Genomic DNA, 21,754 nt, shown 5'->3' with positions numbered 1-21,754 from the left:
ACAGAAGATCACTGTTCACTGGTGGCTGTCCCTCCCTTCCCTGGGAGCATATGGAAATTCACTGGCTGGCCTTTGGTACTCTGTCCATCCCATGAAGATGGCTGTCACCAAACAGGAAGAAGGAAAGCACGTGATGATCACTGGAGTTACTGGTCAGCACTGAGTAGGTGCACAGATATTTGGAAAACGTTAAGTGTTGCTTTTTGGCTCTTTTTCTGGCTCACTAATGCAAGCAACTTTGCTTATAATTCTTTACAAGCCATCTTAGAACTTCTACAGCCTTTAAATATTATAATAAAGAGATTTTAAATCCAACACCAAAGCCTGCTGTGTGACTAGACAGGATGGACAAACACACAGGAAATCAAATCAGATTATACTGTCTATACTAGGAGCCAAGTGAGAATTTTTCTTTGCTTCCAGAATTTAGCTTGGCCCAACCCTGGATTAGGCTGGGGAACTGGAAACCCAAGAGAGCTAATGGCTCAAATTCTGGTTTTTATACCTTGTAAGAAAACACAGAATGTCTTTTCTCAGATGACACCTACAGGCAGTTAGAGTGGAGGGTAGTATCTCTACACTTGTTGAGTCTGGTGGACTCTTTTTTTTCTTTTTTAAAGTTATTTATTTATTTTGAGAGAGAGAGAAAGAGCGCAAGCAGGGGAGAGGCAGAGACAGATGGCGAGAGAGAGAGAGAGAGAGAGAGAGAGAGAGAGAGAGAGGGAGAGAGAGAACCCCAAGTAGGCTCCACATTGCTAATGCAGAGCCGGATGTGGGGCCTAAACCCATGAACTGTGTGAGGCCTGAGCAAAAATCAAGAGCTGGACACTTAGCTGACTGAGCCGCCTACGCATCCCTGAATCTGATAGACTCTTAAGACACTGTTTCTCATTAATTCTCAGCCTTGTGAAGAATGTGAAGCAGTCCAAGGAGTAAAACCGGAACAAGCAGAAATACTCTGTCTGCTGTGTTAGGCCAGGAGGTGATGTGCCAAGGAAAGTGCTTCAACTTAAGAGAGAGCAGATGTGAGCTGTGCCCCCGTTCTGGCTCGGGCAGGTTACCCGCTCTGCTCCTGCCTGCACTGCTTGTCCGCGGAGCGATGCTGACAGACTGTAAGGGACAGAGCTGACAGAAGGCTGGCCAACAGCCAGGTGCTGCACTGACACTCATCTCCTGACTCTTGCCCCTCCACAGAGGGGTCGCCTCTGCCCTGTACAGGGGTTGGGGGTACAGCAGCGCTGGCATCTGTGGAAGCCAGGGCGGCCCTGGATACGTGGAGCCCAGCACATCCTATGAAGGGCAGGTTGGCACTGTGAGGTCTGCATGAAGGGATGTGCCCTCAAAGCTATGCTGCAGGGTGGACCTGCCCCATTTGCTCATTTCTTAGTCAACCACTCTAGCCGGCCTCTTCCAGGCTCCCTTCAACAGGCAAGCTGAGCTCAAGCGCACGTGAACTTTTGGGCCCCAGTCATGCTTGCTTTATGGCTCATGGGGGCTGCTCTGGGGGCCAGTAGGATAAAAATTAGTAAAAATAGCAGCGGGACCTTTTGAAGGTTTGGTGAGCCATCTGGAAACTCTGAAGATGTCCTGGTAAGCATGACACCAGGTGAGGCAGGAGGGAGTGTGGGGACCAGGGTTACGATTCTGGCCACCAGGTACGGTACACCCACAGATGGCCCTCGAGCTCTCTGCCTGCTTTCACAGCTACAATGAAGAAAATATCATTTGTCCTTCACTCCTTATATAGTTCCGGTGAGATAAAATGAGGGGACTCTCAAGAAGGCACCTAGAGATGGTAGAGATAATATTGCAAGGTAGAACATTATTTGCTACCAGATCCAGAGGTAAATGTTGAATAGGACAGGACAGGACAATTCACCTGTGAAAGCCACCTCTTTGCCCAGGTGCCTGCAGGGCACAACCAAACTGGCAGCCCAGTAACAGGTCTCGCCTCACCTCTGAGTGCAAGCCCTCACTGTTTCCTCCAACCTTGGAACAGGCAAATATGTCAATGCCGACCTGCCTTGTCTTCTGGCTGGAAGCACTCATTCTCTCTTACCCATTCACAGATGCATCCAGTCAACGAAACACTTGCTAAGAAGCAGGAAAGCCCATGGGTTCAGAACTCTGGACTGTCTGGTTTTGAATCTTAGCTCCTCCATTTATTAGCTAAGTAATCTTGGCTAGTTGCATAATCTTTCTCTGCCTCAGTTTCTGCAACTTTAAGATAAAGTATCATTTGCTACCTCACAGAGCTGCAGAGGGGATTCAATTAACTACACAGTAGTCCTCCATCCCCCCACAAACCTACTGCCATTTGCAGTTTCCTGTGGTCAACCACAGTCCCAAAGCTGATGATCCTCTGAAGGTTTGTCAGAAGGTCAATAGTAAGCCTGATGCTACCTCACAGTGCCTGAGTGATTCACCTACTTGATCTCCTGACATAGGTGTTTCATCATCTCATAGCATCACAGGAAGGGTGAACACAAGACAATAAGCTGTTCTGAGAGAAACCATATTCACCTAACTTTTATGACACTATATTGTTAAAACTGTTTTATTATTGCTGTGAATCTCTTTCTGTGCCGATATATAAACTAAACTTTATCATAGGTATGTGTGCACAGGAAAAAACATATTACATATATTTGATACTATCCGAGGTTTCAGGCATCCACTGGGGGTCTTGGAACACATACCCTGCAGATCAGGGGTAGCTACTATAATGTTTAAGTGTTCAGAAAAGTGCCTGATATAAATACTGCCATCTACAGGTTGGCTCTTACTATTACTCTCTGTGCAAGTGACTTTTCTTTTCTAGGCCCTTGGGTACTGGTGACTCAGAAAAAAGGAATGAAACCCCTGCCTCCTTATAGTCAATGAGAAAGACAGATATATATGTGTGTGTGTATATATGTATGTATATATGTGTGTGTGTATATATATGTGTGTATACATATATATGTACATGCATACGTTATATATACATGTATACATACATTTATATATACACACACATACACACATGTATATATATATATATATATATATATATATATATATATATATATATATATATGTTCAAAGGTGGTAAGGGCTCTAGGAAAGAATGAGTGAGGAAAAACGGATTAAGATTTGTTAGGGGAGAGGGTGTCTAGATAAGGCACCACTGACAAAGGGGACATTTCAGAAAAGTCTCAAGGAGTAAAGGAATGAGCCCTGCAAGCATCTGGGAAGAACATTCCAGGCAAAGGCAAACCAAGATCACAGGCTGTGACAAGGGAGTGCTTAGCAGGTTTCCAGGGGACCACAGAGTTACACGTAGTAGGAGCAGAGTGTGTGTGTGTGTTGGGGGACAAAAGCAGCAGGAGATGGGGTCCAGGAGGTCCGAGGGAATCACACCACACAGCTTTGGCTTTTCCTTAAGAGTAAGATGAAAGCCACTGGAAAGTTCTGGGCAGGAGTGAGAGGATGTGCTGTGCTCAGACAAGACAGCAAGAGCAGGAGCAGAGACAGGATAGAGAGGCTGGCCTTGGACTGACCCAGGCATTGGAGTTCAAACACACCTCTGTGAAACATTTGTATCATGTGGTGGCTTTGAAGGTTCTCATTCATCCATTCTAAACTTCACCAAAACCTATTCAAATCTACGCTGGGTGCTGGAAACATGAACATACGTGAAACACAGTCTCTAGGCTCAAAGCCTCAGCGCACAGTCTGGCAAGAGAGGCCAACATTTAAAGAATTACAGAAGAATAGAAAGTAGAGGCCCAAACAGGATGTAAAGGCCACCTAGAGGAGGTAAATGACTAACTCTCAGGGGATGGCAAGTGTGGTGGTGGGAGCACTCAGTCAAGGGTCCCAGGAAATAGAGACTTCTGGGTTGGGTTTTGTAGGCTGAACAGGAGGAAGTACCACAAACATGGTGCTTTGCAGATAACTGGTGCTCAATAAAGAGCTGTTGAACTGAAATGAATGGTTTTGTCCTCCTGAGGCTTTGAGAGTAGAAGGAGAAACGGACAATATCTTCCTAACTCAGAGCGGCTTTATACAGCCAGAATGAGACACCGTCGTTTCCAATCTGGCTAATAAGCCCACTTCGAACACAGAACACTTGCATTCCTCTCTAACAACTATTCCAACCAGCTACCAAATTCCCTTAAATCTGCATGACGATTCTGAAATTTTCCTGCAGTGACTCTAATAAGGAAGGTTTACTGTCAACAAATTTATGAGAAAAAGCAACATTTGAATGAGTGAAGACAACTTACTGTGGAAAAGAAGTAAGGGTGCTGCCTTTGCAGTGAAGGCTTAGTCCGAGCATGGAGAAAAAGTGACTCCCAGAAACAGCCAAAGAGCTAGAGAAGATGATGGAATGCTGCCTCTCTGCCCCTCCCCCATGAAGTGGAGGGGCCTGCCTGTTCCTCTCTCTCCTGGTTTGTGATAGGATCTCCTCCACAAGCCCTCCAGTCCCATCCGTCCTGGCCAAACCATTACTACATCCATGACAGATTAGGTCCAAGTGGATTTCTGTAGAAATTCACTGTGTGAAGCCAAGAAGATGGGTTCAGATTCAGGTCTGGGGGCAGGATCTAGAGGAATTAAGGCCAGGAATTTGTGGCGGGGGGAGGGAAAGGGACAGGTTTTAGGCCTTGAAATTGGGGTCTGGGCCAAATTCAGCCAGCTATCAGAAAGGTAAGGATCACATTTGTTATTTAGGTTATAGCTGGGAGACACAGGGTCTGGCACAAAAACGGTGTTTAATAAAGACTGGATTAAAGACTTCTGTTACCCATTGGTACCCACCATTCTTGACCTGTGCTGTCCTCAAGAGTCAATTTTGTCCACAGGTGGTCCCTGGACTGATTCTTAGCAGTGGGCGTGGATGTGTGTCTCCACAGGTACGACAGGAGGTGGGTGTGATGCTGAAGTGTAGCGACTGGTCTCCATGGATGACCTCTACGCGTGCAAATCAACGAGCCAACAAGCTCACTCTTAAAGGAGTTAGACACAGATGTCCCACGTCCTCTACTTATCTTGTGTTGAGACACTACCCGGGAGAAAGGAAAATGTGCATCCGCATGCATGTGACTGTTCATAGCCACACTCTTCACATTAGCCACAGGAAATAACACATATGTCCGTCAACTGGTGAATGGATAAACAGTGATGTATCCATACAGTGGAACACTATTCGGCAATAAATAAAAGAATGAAGCACTGCTACACGACTCTGCATCAACCTCACAAACATTATGATGAGTCAAAGAAGCCAGCTGTCTCTAGAAAAGGCAAATCTACAGAGACAGAACACAGACCAGTGTGTCACTGGGAGCTGGGGCGAGGACTGACTGCAAAGAGGCACAGAGGCAAAGAGCTTTTTGGGGTGATGGGAATGTTGTAAAACTAGATGGTGGTGGTAAGTGCACACCTCTATCAATGTGATTAAAAAATCATTGAATTGTATCCTTTCACAGAGAAGTTTATGATCTGTAACGTACATGTCAATGAAGCTGTTTAAAAAGCATACCTCAGTTGGGTGCTGGGTTTCTGCAGCAGCAAGTAGCTGAGGCTTTCCAAGAACCTGCTCTGTGTCAGGCATTGTTTTCAGCCCTACATGATTCCCCCATCCACCTTATGGGGTAGGTAGTGTTATCCCCACTGCACAGAAGCAGCAATAGGACAGGGAGGTTAGGAACTCGCCCAAGGCTACAGAGAGTGGGGCAAGAGCCAGACTCCAGGCTTCAGCGGTTAATCATTACTCAGTCTCTCTGAGATGGAGAATTGCTAGGCAAACAGCAGCCATCCATTTTTCCAAAGAGCAAACATTCCCCAAACTAAAGGCAACCCTCTCCCCTCTTTAGTTCCTTTTCATCTTTCCCTGCATCCTCTGTCCACCATTCCTTGCTACCCTGGACTATTCAGATTCACTACCAGGCTTGTCTTTGCATCTAGAACACTCCCCAGGGAGGTTTAAGATGGTCCCCGATAGGCCATATTTCCCAGGAGCTGAAGCTGATTTCACAGTGACTCTTGGGAATTAACTCATTTTTCCCTCTGTATCTTCAGAATGCTTTTCCAGTGAATTATACAGCTCTTTAATATGAGCATAGTCATTCTGTGTATTTACAGGGTCTTTACAGGAAGTAGAAAACAAGACTGAGGAACAAATGCATGGTTTTCAGAAATCAACCTGAACATTGCCGTTCCTTCCGAAGGACCTGCTCTATACTCTCTGGCCTGAGGCAAATACTTAAATCCTTCCCAAGAAATGCGTAATGAGAACCTTAACAGGCCTGGATGCTCAGGTTAGCAAAGAAAAATGCTCTTGGTTTTAGATTACAAGGGATTTTTGCCTTGCCACCACCCTCTGGCTTTTCCCCCACGGCTAGAGAGAGCACCTCTTGCAGAGATCTGCTTTAGAAGAGCATGCAACCCAAATCAACATTTCCAGTCCAGTAAAGCAGGGGTGGTGTGTAGAGGGGGACATTAGGAGAAAAAAGCAAGTGGTTTTCCTCAAGTCAGGACTCTTTCCCACTGGGTGAGTGAGCCCAGGGTTGGCTGGGTATGAGGTAGGTTTCCAGCTGTCAACCGCTCACGGTACATTGAAGCCTGGGGCTTTCTCAGTTGCGGTCAATTGGCTTCCTCTGGCTCTTGCTGCCTTGTGTGAGCATGACGGACAACCTTGAAAAGGTTCTGAGATAAAAGCTTCCCTGTTCCCCTCGCAGATCACAGAGAAGACTCTGAAGGCAGAGATCAGCCTAATTAGGGCTGCAGCACTACTACAGTTCGAGGGACCAGAAGCTTGGGCGGCCAGCACCTCTTCAGAGCTTGAGGCTTTCCTGTTCACACCAGAAACACCCCTCTCTCCAGTCTCACTGCTCTTTGATAATATTATCGCTGCAGAAATAATAAACACTCTAAAATCCTGAGGCCTGGAGATATTTGTCAGAGGTAGAAGACCCAACCTGTGAGTCAATGGGGTCTTGACTTCCCATCTCCACTCTGAAGTTGGGGCAACATTACGGCTTCAACAAAACTCTCCCATAGAGGCTTGGGATGAACTTGAAACAGGTTTCCTGAGGGATTGTGGACAGCACTGAAAGAATGTTTAGTAGGAAATGCCCCAAACCAAGATTCCTATAAGGATTTTCCTAAAATACCAATGTGACAGTCCCCCTGCCCTCATCCTCTTGTGCCAGAATCAAATCTGCATTCTTCAGCTGAACCTGAGTGTCGTCTTACTATCTGTTTCCTCCTCCAGACTGTCCAACCTCGCCTCTCTTCAGTCACAGCTAAACTTGTGATAATTCACCACAATTTCTCTTTTATTCCCCAGGCCTTTGCACAGTGACCTGCAGAGTCCTCCCTGTACCCATCGCCCCTCCCCAGCCCCAGTTTGCCGTCAGGACTCCTCTCCTGCAAAATGCTTCTGGATAGACTCTCCCCATCTCTCCCCGAGTGATGTGATCCCTAAGCATCCCAGTTACATGGTGGCATTGCCTATGGACTTGACCAGCGTCTCTGTGAGACCCAAAGCTACCTGAGGATGGGAATTCATCCCTTGACATCTTCCCTGCCTCCCAGCACAGTCCACAGGGAACTCCAGCTGACAACCATTCATCCAGTGGATGGGTGAATCAACAACAGCAGGCAAAAAAGAAGCCTTTGGATTTCTGCGAACTGCAGAGCTCTGCACAAGTCTGGGCCAAGGAGCTAGAGTGAAAGCGGTTGTATTAGCGTGTATTCCAAATCCTAAGGTCCAAGATGAGCTTCTTAGCTCCTGGGACACAGGAATAAAAAGCGTAAGCACGTGCACATGCTCTCTTTCATTTATTCTTTCCTTCCAATGGGTGTTACTGTGCCCCTACTGTGTGCTGGGTGGGGCACTTAGGACATAGAGGTGAATGGACCAGGTGTGCTCCTGCATTATGGAGCATTTAGCAAGGCCAATGTGGGGAATACCAGCTTCCTGTGTGAAGGGAAAGCTAGTAATAGATTTACAGTGAACAGCACACATGAGAACTTTTAAGGACTGGCTGAGATTCAACGGTCTCCAAGCCTCCAAATGAACTTGATAAAGAGTCTTTTTTTTTTTCAACGTTTATTTATTTTTGGGACAGAGAGAGACAGAGCATGAACGGGGGAGGGGCAGAGAGAGAGGGAGACACAGAATCGGAAACAGGCTCCAGGCCCTGAGCCATCAGCCCAGAGCCCGACGCGGGGCTCGAACTCACGGACTGCGAGATCGTGACCTGGCTGAAGTCGGACGCTTAACCGACTGCGCCACCCAGGCGCCCCGATAAAGAGTCTTTTTATACGTGGTGGTGAGTAACCATCTTCCCTGGGAGGAAGTGGAGACAGGAAAGGAGGAAAATCTCAGCTTGGTTCCTGTAATGGTGGTAAGAGCTGTGATAGCTTAAAACTCTTTGCCAGGGGAGAACCCACTGCTCCTCTCTGCACCTTTGGGAAGGGCCAGCAGCTGGCTCCGTGAGGTAAAAGAAGATGGGAAGAAAAGCTCCAGGGCATCTGCCACCACAGGCCTGGGCTCAGACCAAACCAGCAACAAACTTGGAGCCCACAACTGCAGATCTTGGTCCCCATTATGCAGACAGCAGTTATTCCTACCACCTCCCAGGATATTGCGAGGATTAAATGAGACGGTGTGCCCGTGACACGTTTGGTACTCACGGCCATGACATCTGTAGGTAAATGGCTTTTCCAGTTTAGGATGCTGATGTAGTCATTCTTTTTATTTTTTTATTTTTTTTATTTTTTTAAATGTTTATTTATTTTTGAGAGAGAGAGACAGACAGACAGACAGAGTGTGAGCAGGGGAGGGGCAGAGAGAGAGGAGGACACAGAATCTGAAGCAGGCTCCAGGCTCTGAGCTGTCATCACAGAGCCCGACGTGGGGCTCGAACCCACAAACTATGGGATTGTGACCTGAGCTGAAGTCAGACACTCAAGGGACTGAGCCACCCAGGTGCTCCTGATGTGGTCATTCTTAATGGAGGCATTATATAAAGACTGAATGAGGGGTGCTTGAGTGGATCAGTTGGTTAAGCATCTGACTTTGGCTCCTGTCATGATGTCACCATTTGTGGGTTCAAGCTCCACATCGGGCTCTGTGCTGACAGCGTGGAGCCTGGAGCCTGTTTTGGATTCTGTGTCTCCTCGCTCTCTCTCTCTCTGCCCCTCTTTCACTCATGCTCTCTCTCAAAAATAAATAAACATTAAAAAAAAATTTAAAGAATGAATAAGATGATGATTCAGATGCTTAGCTCTTGGGGTGAAGTCCAATGAGTTGTATCGTATTGCATTATATTGTATCACAATATAATTATAGACTATGATAGGATATATAGCACCATATTATGAAGCAACAGTACTAGTTTGCATGTATGGAGCACTATGTGCTAGCTCTGTTCTAACCACTTCATGCCTACAAATTCTATTATTGTCCTTATTCTATAGGAGAGGAAACTAAGACCCAGAAAGGTGAGTAACATGTCCAAGTCATACAAACAGTTGTGGGGGCTGCAGAACATGCCCTCTGGCCACTAACAAGCACCCAGAACAGCACACATGCCACCCTGGAGCCTGTGCCTCCTGCTCTCCCCCTCCAACAGCAGCATCCAGTCCATCACCTCAAACCTTTCCTTGGAAACCCACCCTGGACCTCCAGTCTATGCCTACTTACACTTTCAACAAGCCATTTCTATTTTAGCCTTCACAGTCCTCATCCCCTATTGTGTAAAGATCTCTTTATCGCCCCAAGACATTCTGCTTTGCCCTTGAAGAGGAGACCCCCATTTCTGAAATGTGGTCAAGGAGTTCATACTGCTCTGCCCACAGGGGTTCTGAATCTATTTGTAGCTCTGAGCTGCTTTTGAAGACTAAGGAATTGAGATTTTATAGAAGGATGCCAATGGTGCTCTTGGCCTTTACTGCCCCGAGCACAAGCCACAGTGTGCAAGCTCTGTTGGGGGTGATGGGACTCATGGAACCCTCCCCCTACTTTAGAACCGAAGCCCTCCTTTGATCTGTTTTAGATACTTAGGTTTTGTGTAAAGTTTCATTTGAAAAGGGGTCGTGTTTTAAAAGATGTTTGAAAACCACTGAAAAGTCCTAACATATTTGGAATTTTTGAACATGTATTAAGGGAATGCTTAGAACCCCCTGGTTTTAATCCTTGCCTTTTTTAGGGTAATAAATGAAGATCTAGCAAGATCAGAAAACCATTTTGTGATGCCCCTCAGAACCCATTCTGGGCACAAGTCTGATAGTTATGGAGGTCTTCACCTTGATCATCCAGTCTCTCCCATCCTAAGTTTCCGTTATGACTTTCTACCATCATAAAAAACATTCTTAACCCAAGGACAGGCTAAGTCCCCTGCATGACCATGACAGTGTGTGCTTCAAATTTTCACCAAGCATTTATCCAGCTTCTGGAGTCTTCCAAAGCAGGAAAATAACCACAGAAACATGGTGAGCTCTTAGCTATTCATGAGAGCTCCCTGGGGTCATGGGCCAAAAGAACATCTGAAGAGCCTTACCTGTTTTTCAATGAAAGCATTGATTCTCTGCAACATCCCCTCACATGTGAATTCATATGGCATGTATGGCTCAATCTGTGGAAACAGAACATGGTATCATGAAAGAGGAGGACACAGAACCTAGGACACTTACCCAATCCTCCCCTGATTCACTCACACTCAGGTGCCTCATGAGGGGATAAGACTATGAACTTAGATGTCAACAGCCCTGGGTTTACAACCTCACTCTGCTCCACACTAGCTGTGGGACCCTGACCAAATTACCTACCATCTCTGAGCTTCAGGTTCTTCATGTGTAAATGGTGATAAGAAAAATCTACCTCTTTTAAGCTGAAGGTTATATGAAAAAAAAAGAGTAAAGTGCTTAGTTCAGGGACTAGAACACAGTAGGCATTCAAGAAAAGGTGGAGCGTATCATTTGTTAGAAGTGAAAGCCCCACAGGGCAGGCTCCATGGCTGCTGGGCTGTCTTTGTATCCCAGTGTTGAGCTGGGCAGCACACGTAGGAATTCAGCAAACACCTGTTGAATACATGAATGCTCAATGGTGTAAGAAAAGCACATGATGGTTACTTTAAGACCCATTATGGTGACTAAGGCATTGGTCTGCATTAGCAGGTGAGGTGAGCACATACGTAAAGAACTTGTGGGGCAGAAAGAGTAACTAAGTGCCGCCAAGGGTTCAGCCATAGGTCTTGGGAGGCCAGAAGGTCAAAGCAGACTTCTGCATATGCTGGGCTTTTAAAGCCATTTATGATTCTAGCAAGCCAAAATGGGGAAGGCATTTCAGGTAGAGCAAGTAGTAGGTTAGACATTCAAGAAGAACAGCAGGTGGGCAGAGCTTGGGATCAGGAAGGCTGGTGAAACAAGGCTGGGAAGAGGTTCACTGCATTTCCACAAAAGGATTTTTCTTTTAATTTTCTTTTCTTTCTTTCTTTCTTTCTTTCTTTCTTTCTTTCTTTCTTTCTTTCTTTCTTTCTTTCTTTCAAGAGAGGGAGAGGGAGAGAGAGAGGGAGAGAGGGAGGGAGGGAGAGAGGGAGACAGACAGAGGGAGAGATGGAGAGGGAGAGAGAACGCATGTAACAAGTGCAGGAGGGGTGGAGGGAAACAGAGAGAAAATCCCAAGAGGGCTCCACACCTAGCTCAGAGTCTGATGTGGGGCTCGATCTCACCACTGAGAGATCATGACCTGCAATCAAGGGCTGGATGCTCTACTGACTGAGCCACCCAGGCAACCCTTCCACAAAGGGATTTTTATACTAAGGAGCCTAAGCTTTATTTGATGATATATACCAGAATTATACACTGTCAACTTCACCATTAAAGCCCTGCTCCTAACAATTGCCTTCTTATGAATTTGAGCATCTTACCAGATTCTGGGATATCCCAGAAGGTGCTTCTCTGGGGTTGGGGAGACAATATGATCAATATACTGACACCTGGGAAAGGGGAAGAATGTAGGTTTGATCTCTGCTGCACAGTATAATATGCCAACGTTACAAGGCTTGTGTTTTGGGGGCAGCCAGCAAACATCACCAACTTAAATGGAAATTTCACTTGGCACAAAATCAGTAGCAATCTAGTCTGTTACAGCTTCAGAGAACCCCACAGTACTTGCCAGCAACGGGATAGAGGGCCACCTTCACTATCTCCCACTTAGGTCTATCTACACTTGCTTATCTCAAATTTATAGGGTGGAGAACTGGATAAAACACTTAAGAGTTGAAGCCTGAGTAAAACAGAACAGTAGACAGAGAAGACATCCTTCCACGGGCAGCCAAACAGCTGGTATCAAGGCACTTTTTCCCCTTTTGTGTGTGTGTTGATTCACACATTATATGTGAAATCTTCTTTAACCATGACTGTTAATTTCATAATATATCTTCACATCAGCAATCATAAAATCACATAGGTTTTATCTCAGCCTTTCCTGCCCACAACCATCCAGATAGAGCTAAAAGAGGCTGAGCCATAAGTATTATACTATCAAGGCAGAGCTATTCTGCAGGAACACAGGTCATTTTGTTCCTTAATAGATCACCTCAAAAGAGCTCAAAATACCTAGAAAACTGACTTCCATGTTGCAAGCCTGCCACTTTTCATCTCAAGCTTTTACACTTGCTCTGCCCTCTCTGACCCAGATATAGCCCTTCATAGCCCTTTCTTTTAAAGGATATTTATTTACTCAATTTATGAGTGGTTCTAGAAGCTTTCTATGACTGGCCTACAGCTATGTCTCCTCTTAAAGGCTCACAGAAGGAATGGAAAGAAACTACAGCAGAAGACTTGGCATTTCAAGCTCATTTATATGGTGACAAGTTGAATTTCTAGAGTGAAATAAACATGAGTGGCCATCTGCCATGACATCAACAGATCCAATTATGTGATGGGAAACAGGCTGAATACTCTGGGGCCATTCCTACAACTTATTCCAAAGGTCATTTATTAGAAATAGAAGTGAATTAATTCAAAGGGCTCAATGCAATAAATACAGAAAAACGGCTCTTTCTGTATCCTCCTACAAATCTAACCCAATTTAACCAAAGGGATGCTGACTCATTAATTGCTTTGTGGCCCATTCACTATTTTAAATAATATGAAGCCAAATAATTTTCCTCTACAGGAAAAGCAAAAAAAAAAAAAAAAAAAAGTGGGTAATTGTATTCTTAAACCAGCCCTACCAGTGAGTTCCATTAGCCATCCTGCTGTGGACAGGAACAGGGAGGGCCCTCTGTGTGGGAAAGTTCTCCAGACTCCTGGCTTTTGATATAAAGAACACTGCTAAGCCTTTGATGTGGGAGCTATTGTGTGGATTTGAGTAGGGGGCGTGTGATAATTTTCTGCATGATAATCCTTCAGCAAGTCAAGGCCTCTTTGGGGAATAGAATGTAAGGGAATGCTCAGTCCACATCCCTACCTGGAGAAACCCAAGTAGGGCCAGTTGTGGAGAAACAGGGGAAGTGTTCTTGGCCATCCTGCTTTGTGGGAAAAGGACTGCTTTTCATATGGCCACAGGATGGATGCCTGCAGGCTGCACTGTGTAGTTCCTGCTACAAACTTCCCAATAACTTCCCACCTTCTCCTTCCTTTTTTCCTCTTTACCTCCCTTCTTCTGAGATGTACTGTCTCTTTAGTACCCACTCATTAAGTCAGAGTACAGTTCCTACTGGGAAATGCTCTCAGAGATCAGCTGACCCCACCATGGTCCCACCTGACAGACGTGGGTTGGCATCACTCAATGAGAGATGGTCTCAGAAGGTACCAGAAGACCAGGAGTTGAGTCCTAATGATCTCCTCTATCTACTAACGTTAGGATTTTACATCAGACATATTCTGCAATTTCTGTTGATGATTTCAAATGGCAACTAGGTCATGCCATTCCCCTGCTCAAAACTTCCCATCATACTTAAAATAAAGCTCAAAATCCTTGTCATGGCCTGTTTTAAAGGCCCTACACGTTCTGCCTCCAAGGGATCTTTTTATGGTCTCCATTACTTCTGATGAGAAATTGGTGGTCTTTCATATTTTTATCTCCCTAAATGTAATACATTTTCCTCTGGCTGCTTTCACATTTTTTCTCTGGCTGCTTTCAGGATTTTTCCCCCTAACTTTTTGTTTTCTGCAGTTTGGCAACGATGTATACTTAAGTGTTTTTCTTAATATTTATCCTGCTTGGGGTTCATAGAGCTCCCAGGGCCTGCAGGGTGATGTCATTCATTAATTCTTAGCCATTATCTTTTCAAGTATTTCTTCTGGCCATTCTCTCCTCCTTCTGCGATCCCAATTACACATAAACTGGGCTGTCTGAAATTGTCCTACAGGTTTCTTATGTTCTTCTTAAATTTCATTCTCCCCACCCCACCCCCTTTTTGTTTCAATTTGCATAGTTTCTATTGATAAGTCTATTGAATAGTTCACTGGTAGTTTCCTCTGCTGATAAGACCACTGAAAGAGTTGTTCATTTCTGATGTATTTTTCAGTTCTAGCATTTTTTCCTTTGGCTTTGAGAAAAAGTTTCCATCTTTCTGCTGAAATTCCCCATCTGCTCACATATACTGTCCACCTTTTTTAACAAATCTTTTAATACTTTATCTTAGCACTTCCAAGTTGCTTTTGAATAAATTCCAACATCTGGGTCATCTCTAGGTGGGTCATGCTACCTTGACTTTTTGAATGTCATGAAATTTAAAGTCTTGTAATTAATTACGAGAAAGCTTGGCACTAAATTTCTGACCCATTTCTAACAAGCATAAGGATTTTTGTGGCACTAAGTTTTTGTATTAATTTCATTACTGACTTCAGCCTTCATTTAAAAGATATTTATTTACTCAACTTACTTACTTATCCTTCCCTTTACTTCATTCCATGTTTCTTCTCCTTTTTAAATTTTATATTATCTTAACACACTAGTCAAAAAGACCTAGGTTTCAATCCAGGTGTTTTACTACTTACTAGCTATGTGATCTGGGATAAATTACTTAATTTCTTTATTTCTTTATTGTTTTAAATTTTTTTTAATGTTTATTTATTTTTGAGAGAGAGAGAAAGAGAGAGAGACAGAGTGTGAGTGGGGGAGGGGCAGAGAGAGAGGGAGACACACAATCTGAAGCAGGCTTCAGGCTCTGAGCTGTCAGCACAGAGCCCAGTGTGGGGCTTGAACCCACCAACCATGAGATCATGACCTGAGTCAAAGTTGGATGCTTAACTTGACTGAACCACCCAGATGCCCATAGTTAATTTTTTTTATAGTTATTTTTTTTAAACCTCAATCTTTTCATCTGTACAAGAATTAAGTGAGATTAAATGAGACTAGGCTCATATAGATATAGATAGATTCTAGATGTGTAGAAGGTTCTCTCTACATAAGAGCTACTATTATAATTACTCTTTTTTTTTTTCCCCTTATATGATCTTAAATAGTTTTTGGAATAAGATGGAAAAAGATTGATCAGGGTTTTAAAATGTAGAGCACCAGAGGTTCCATGGGGTGAAGTCAATCTCATGTAGGAATGATCAAGTACAACTCCGTGTATCTCACTCTCTGTGCTTTGTATCAGGCATTCCCATTTGGTGGACAAAAGGGATCTAGTACCTAAAAAGTTTGTACACAATGATCCAATATTTTCTGCCTTTATATTAGCTTTTAAATTACTCATCTTCAAGGGCATGTGCACTTAAGCAAGTGCTGTGGGTTGAATTATGTCCCTCAGAAAGATAATGCTGAATTCCAAACTCCCAGGAGCTGTAAACGTGACCATATTTGAGAATATGGTCTTTGCATAGGTAACCAAGTTAAGATGAGGTCGTACTGAATCAGAGTGGGCCCTAGTCCAGTATGACCAATGTCCTTCCAAGAATGGGAAAGTCAGGCGTGCACACACACACACACACAGATTGAGGTGCTATAGCTGCAAGTTAAGGAGTGCCTGGGGCCACCAGAAGGTGGGAGAGGCAAGGAAGAACTCCCCCACTATAGGCTTTGTTTGGAGGGAACATGACCTTGCCAACATCTTAATTTTGGATGTCTAGCCTCTAGAACTGTGAGAGAATAAATTTCTGTTGTTAAAGCCACCAAGTTTGTGGTTCTTTCCTATGGTAGCCCTAAGAAGCTAATCCTCTGAGGGACTCAGGGACTCAAGAAAGAAAGAAAGAACCATCGATCTCCACAGGAATGACTCCCTGGTGGTAGAGCCACGGATGTGTGGCAGATATTCTGAGGTAGCCCAGTGGGGCCACACTCCACTCAACCTCTTCCCCTTTATTCACACTGCACCTTGGACCCATGCCCATCTGGGTCCACTTCTCGGTTTAGCTTTGCAAATTCCTACTCATCCTAAAAGACTTAACTCAGTGCTGCATTTTCCTGAAACTTCCCCCTACTTCTGCTTCTTGATCTTTTGCATATTATTTTTGGCACTGAACATAGTCTGCAAACACCTATTCCTCTCTCTCTTAATCCACAGGGTAAATCACTATACTGGGTACAGAGTACAGCAGTGAGAGAGAATTCCTGTCCTCATGTTGCTGACAGTCTAGTGCAAATCCAGACTGTTGGTAACAAACATAAGATGATTATATATGTATTAGTAATAGTGACTTAGTAATGTCAACTAAACACTTATTATGTGGTAGATGGTATGCTTAAGGGCTTTACATTATCTCACTGAATCCTTACCAATACCTATATAGTAGGTAATACAAGCCTACTTAGAGATGAAGAAACTAAGGCTCAGAGATTAAGTAACTGCCCTAGGGGATGCTACAAGTAGGTGGTAGAGCTGGAACTTCAACTCAAGCGTTCCAGCCTGTCTTCAGTACAGCCATGTCTATATGCTTCTCTGTGACAGAGTGTAAGCAGTGTCTGGAAGGAGGAGTCCAGATAGCGGGGTGCACCCGAAGAGCGTCCAAGGCAGTCTAGGGGTTGGGAGAGGCTAATTTGACCCATTGCTACTGGGTGGTGAGCTTCTACAGGCAGGGAGCTAGCCTCAATTGTCTACAGGAGTGTCCCCTATAGGGACTCCATGGGTGCTCTGCATATGGTAGGTACTTAATTGGGGGCACCTGGGTGGTTCAGTCAGTTAAGCTTCTGACTCTTGGTTTCAGTTCAGGTCATGATCTCATGGTTGGTAAGATCCAACCTGGCATCGGGCTGAACAAGGAGCTTGCTTGGGATTCTCTCTCCCTCCCCCTTTCTCTCTGCTCCTCCCTGACTTGCATATACACATGTGCTCTTTCTCTCTCTCAAAATAAATAAATAAACTTAAACAAAAAGATGTGTAGGTTAAAAAAAAACAAATAAATAAATGTTATATAAAAACACTTCCCAGTATTTCCTTAATAGTTCCTATCATTCTTACTTTTTGTAGGGGAGCAGGTTTGTGTTTTCCAATCTTGGTGAGAAGTACACAATTAGGCACTAAAAGAAGTGTAATTCAAACCCTACTACTGTATCTGGGACCCAGCAGTCATGCCAAAAGGGTCTGTAGAATCCACACAGGAGTACCAGCTCTGCTCCTGTCTGCCAGAGCACTCATGAACCCTCCCCCGGCCACATCCTACACCATGGCCCTTTTCTCATCCCAGAGGGAAGCTGGCGAGGAAAACTTCTAATTACTCAACCAGAGGGCCTGTGAGGCCCACACATTTCAGTTCACAGTACAGATGGGGGAAAATGGAATAAAAGAGACAACCTTTTGACTTAAAATTGCTTTCACGGCATCCTCCACTTCCTCCTGATTGCTGAGGTCAACCGTCCAAACATGGGGCCGGCCAATGAACACTTCAGCATACGGATGCTGGGATGTCAGCTGGAAAAGAAAGAGCACCTCAGTCTCACAGATACTTTTTGTTTCTTCCACCTTCTGTGCTAGATGAAGTGTTATGCTTTTTATGGCATTGTGCTTGCATAGGTAACAAGACATTTTTGTCCTTCCGTGATGATCAAAACCTCCTGAGGACCTATAAGTGGAGACCAACAAAACTGTCAGAGCTCCACAGCTTGAATTCCACTTGGAAAAAGGTCAAAACCAGGGAACACGGCAGTTGGTACAGGTGGCTTCAACCCCCAAAGTCACACCAAGATATAATGAACATTTCACTCTTGGTCACAACCCAGCCCTGAAAATCACCTAGATCAAACTAGTATCTGTTATAAAACACCAATTGGGACAGGTAAGCATAAATAAATTACAATACAGTCAAAAGCTTTAAAGTCATAGGAGGGTGAGTAATTGTATATATGAAATGTGACAGAAATAAATAAGGCTACAGAAAAACAGAATTTTGACATGCTTTCAGGAGTGATCATTAGCATAACACTGGACCCTCAATACTTCTAAAGATAACATGGATTCAGCAAATTTCTAAATTCAGAGGTTTTATTTTAAGAACAAAGGTGGCCAAAGAAACCCAGTATGAAAGCTGGTGATTCTCAGTTCTTGAAGAGTCCATTCTTTGACAGCTAAATTTACCCCTCCAACTGCCTTCCACCTTTTTCTTGTATCCTTTCAGGCAGTGGTGAAGGGAGCTTTCTGGACATTTGTGAGAGCATTCTCAGCTTGCACAAATACTGGGGGTGCTACCCTTGATCTGTGAATCCGTGGGTGAGGACCAGGGAGTGTAGATGATGCCTCACTATGGGTTACAGTCCTGCCCAAGGCAGGCCATCCACTTCCCGTACAGCTTCCATATGCCCCGCTGGCTTTCATGTGGGTTCACAGAATCTAACTCTTTGGCACAGTTTTAATATAGATTGAATTTCCCAGGAACATAATTACCATGTAAATCAAGGGATGTTTGTACTCTGTTTTCATTGGAACTTCACCAATAAGCTGTTACCAACTTTGGAAAAACTAGGGCAGTAAAGTCAATGTCACTCAGATTACCTGTTTCTCCATTACAACATACCCAAAACCAGTCTGTGTTTGTAGCTCTCACAAAAACGGCAATTACATATATACTTACGTATGTATAGACACTTTTTAACTTGGCTTCTCCTTTATAATATCACTTATAAGCAAAAAGGGCTAATCATGTTCAGCTGTATATTTTACTCTTCTCAGACACAAACTTACTCATTCTAAGGAGGGATGAGACATGTTTTCTACTATAGTTCTTGGGAATGGTATACTTCTTAACTACTTACAGACTGAAATATGTATTTCCTTATTGTGAATGATTTTCCTTTATAGTAGAGTTAAGGGAATCATTCTTTTTTGAAATTACATAAGTAGGCAGGGCATATTATTTATTAATTTTGTTTCAGGACACAAGAGTGGATGTTATAATATATTTGTAGTAGAAACAGGTGCTGGGTCTGGTAGGGTTGAGGCTCTTGGTTTAGAGGCTAAGCTGGTTCTCTTTCTTTCTTCCGTCTCTGGTATCCTCAGAGGATGGGGTGATTTAACTGGCCTCTCTCCATCTCACTCCTAGCCGCCATTCTTCGTATCCCACCTCACCACTTGTGTGCCCACACTACTTAGGGCAGGGAACTCAGAATATAGGTCACCAGGCCTCAGCCCCCAGCCGTCAGCGGCATCCTCTCAAGAAAAGCATGATTCTAAAGAGAAGATATCCTAGACTCTGCTCCTGCCTCCTCTGTCAGAATCATGCCCCTTGCTGGCCTGTTACATTCCCCTTTCTTCTGACCTGTACCCTCTTCTTTTGCTCAGCCACATGGTCAGTGATAGAACCTACAAGATGACCGTGGCCTCATAGGCCTGGAAGCATCCATTTTTCTTTCTTTCCCTCAGCTCACATTTTAGATTCAACACCTATCAATGAAGCCCCTGGCTGGCCCAGGCACTGTGCTAATCACCTGCATCTGCATAATTTACCAGGTTTCCGGGGTATCAATGAGGATTTTGAGATTTACAGCGGTTTACAATTCTGCAAGACCACAGTGCCAGGAAGCAGCAGAGCAAATTCAAATCTAGATCCTTCAACAACATATTAGCTTTTGACAGAAAGGAAGACGACAAATTTAAAGTATTTATTGGGTTCTTAAGCAAAGACCAAATGAAGCTCAAAGTAAGCTCCAGGCTTTTAATCCGCTCTTAAAACTTGCCAACCTGAAAAAAACACCTCAGGACTGAATTTATGCCTGAATTAGACCTTTCCTGAAGATGAGCAAAACGTCACAACATTTCACTTGGTGGCCTGGAGAACAAACTGATGACTTCTTCCAATGGAATCAGGGTAAATTAAAGTTGCTTTCAATGTCCCTATGCAGCCATTTACATATTGGCAGTCTCTCGCCCCCTCCCCTTGATAAGGTCCCTGTTTTTTTTTTTTTTTTTGCAAGGTTGCTCCAAGCACTTGGAAAATACAAAATGCCGAGGCTTTATTATTTTATTCATTTACATTTATTGAGAGTTACTTAATTTTATGAGTAAGGCGTTTTGTGATTCATTATTCCCCTCTGAATGTTATGCTCCTCCCCATTAATTTATTGAGAACCGTCTGATCTGAGCTACATCAATCAGTAAATTTACTGGAGTATAGTTTGTAAAAGTAATGAAAATCTTATTAAATATGAGACATTACTTCAGAGCGGCTATTAAATTTCTAAGGAGAACATGAGTTCTCTTTATGGAAAAAAATCCTGAAGCCAGAGAATTTCTAATGGTTTACAAAATGTCCAAATAATGATTAAGAACCTACTAATGTGTTTCCCAGTATAAAGATAAAAATCCAATTTATATCACATTGAAAGTATGGCTTGAACCAACAATATTACTTAAGGCGTTATGGAACTTTTTCCCTCGAGTGTACATCGTGGTTTTAAAAATTGATCCAATGTAAAAGACAAAAATAAAATGAAACTCTCATTTACAAACTTAGACTTTTTTTTCTCTTCAAAGCAAAGGAGGGACATATATGCAATTTATATGGATTGATTTATACGGATCAATTTTTGCTTAACTGGAAAGACTAGCAAGGGAGCCAAAAAATTGCTTTGTAATTATGTCTACTTGGGTTAAAATTTTTCCATTTGCAGAGTAAAAAAAAAAAATAATTTCTAGAGATTTTTGACCCTTCAACATCTATAGAACTCTCGATAGCTCTCTCCCTGTGAAAAGTAGCTTTGGCCAGGGGGTTTTTGTGGCTTTTGTGGGCTGAAAGAGCAGAGTGAGTGGCCCACCAGGCCTTGAGGTCAACTTCACTGAGTCCTCCCAAAACTGTGTGATGTTGCTGGCTCCCAGCCTGCTCTCTGCACTGTCTCTAGCAGAGAAGGAGACAGACATCGGATGGAACCTGCCCTCCTGCATAAAGGAAAGTGACCTTCTTGGGATTTCCCTGCAGCTCATCAACATTCATGCCTCTTAAGCGTGAAACCCCTTTCCTCCTTTGCCTTTATAGCACAGTTCCTGCATCACCTCCTTTTCAGTTAACCCAGCACACTCTCCACTTGGCAGAACTCCCAGGCAACACCCTCTCAGTGACTGACTTAGCTGTTTCTTTCCATATCAAAATTTGAGCTCCTGGAAAACAGGAAATGGGTCTTGATAAATTTCCCCAATGCAGCAACTAGTACCATGGACCCTGTGGGGACACAACGAGCATCTGTCAACTGACCTTCTGTATCCCGGCCCTCCTGCGGAAGCCCAGGACTGATGGAGTCATCTGTGTGAAGTCACTTGCTGAGCAATGGCTGAGGATCCCAGAGAGCCATTCTAACTCGAGTCTCATTTACGTA

At 43.9% G+C, this 21,754-nt stretch overlaps 1 protein-coding gene across 7 annotated transcripts in view; it reads right to left on the bottom strand.

The window, feature by feature from the left end:
* Positions 1-21,754, bottom strand: part of MGAT5 (alpha-1,6-mannosylglycoprotein 6-beta-N-acetylglucosaminyltransferase) — a 336,396-nt gene that overhangs the window by 8,901 nt on the left and 305,741 nt on the right. For all 7 annotated transcript variants that reach the window (XM_086715203.1, XM_086715204.1, XM_086715202.1 and 4 more), the window contains 2 exons: positions 17,748-17,864; positions 10,560-10,634 (listed from right to left, as the gene is read on the bottom strand). In XM_086715203.1, the coding sequence (XP_086571329.1) occupies positions 10,560-10,634; positions 17,748-17,864 (192 nt within the window). The remainder of the gene's footprint in view (positions 1-10,559; positions 10,635-17,747; positions 17,865-21,754) is intronic.

This window comes from Puma concolor, chromosome C1 (assembly GCF_028749965.1).
Source record: "Puma concolor isolate L17-30 chromosome C1, mPumCon1.1.hap2, whole genome shotgun sequence".
Lineage (NCBI taxonomy): Eukaryota > Metazoa > Chordata > Mammalia > Carnivora > Felidae > Puma > Puma concolor.
Note: the sequence above shows the minus strand (reverse complement) of the source record. Positions and strands in the feature narration are given on the sequence as shown.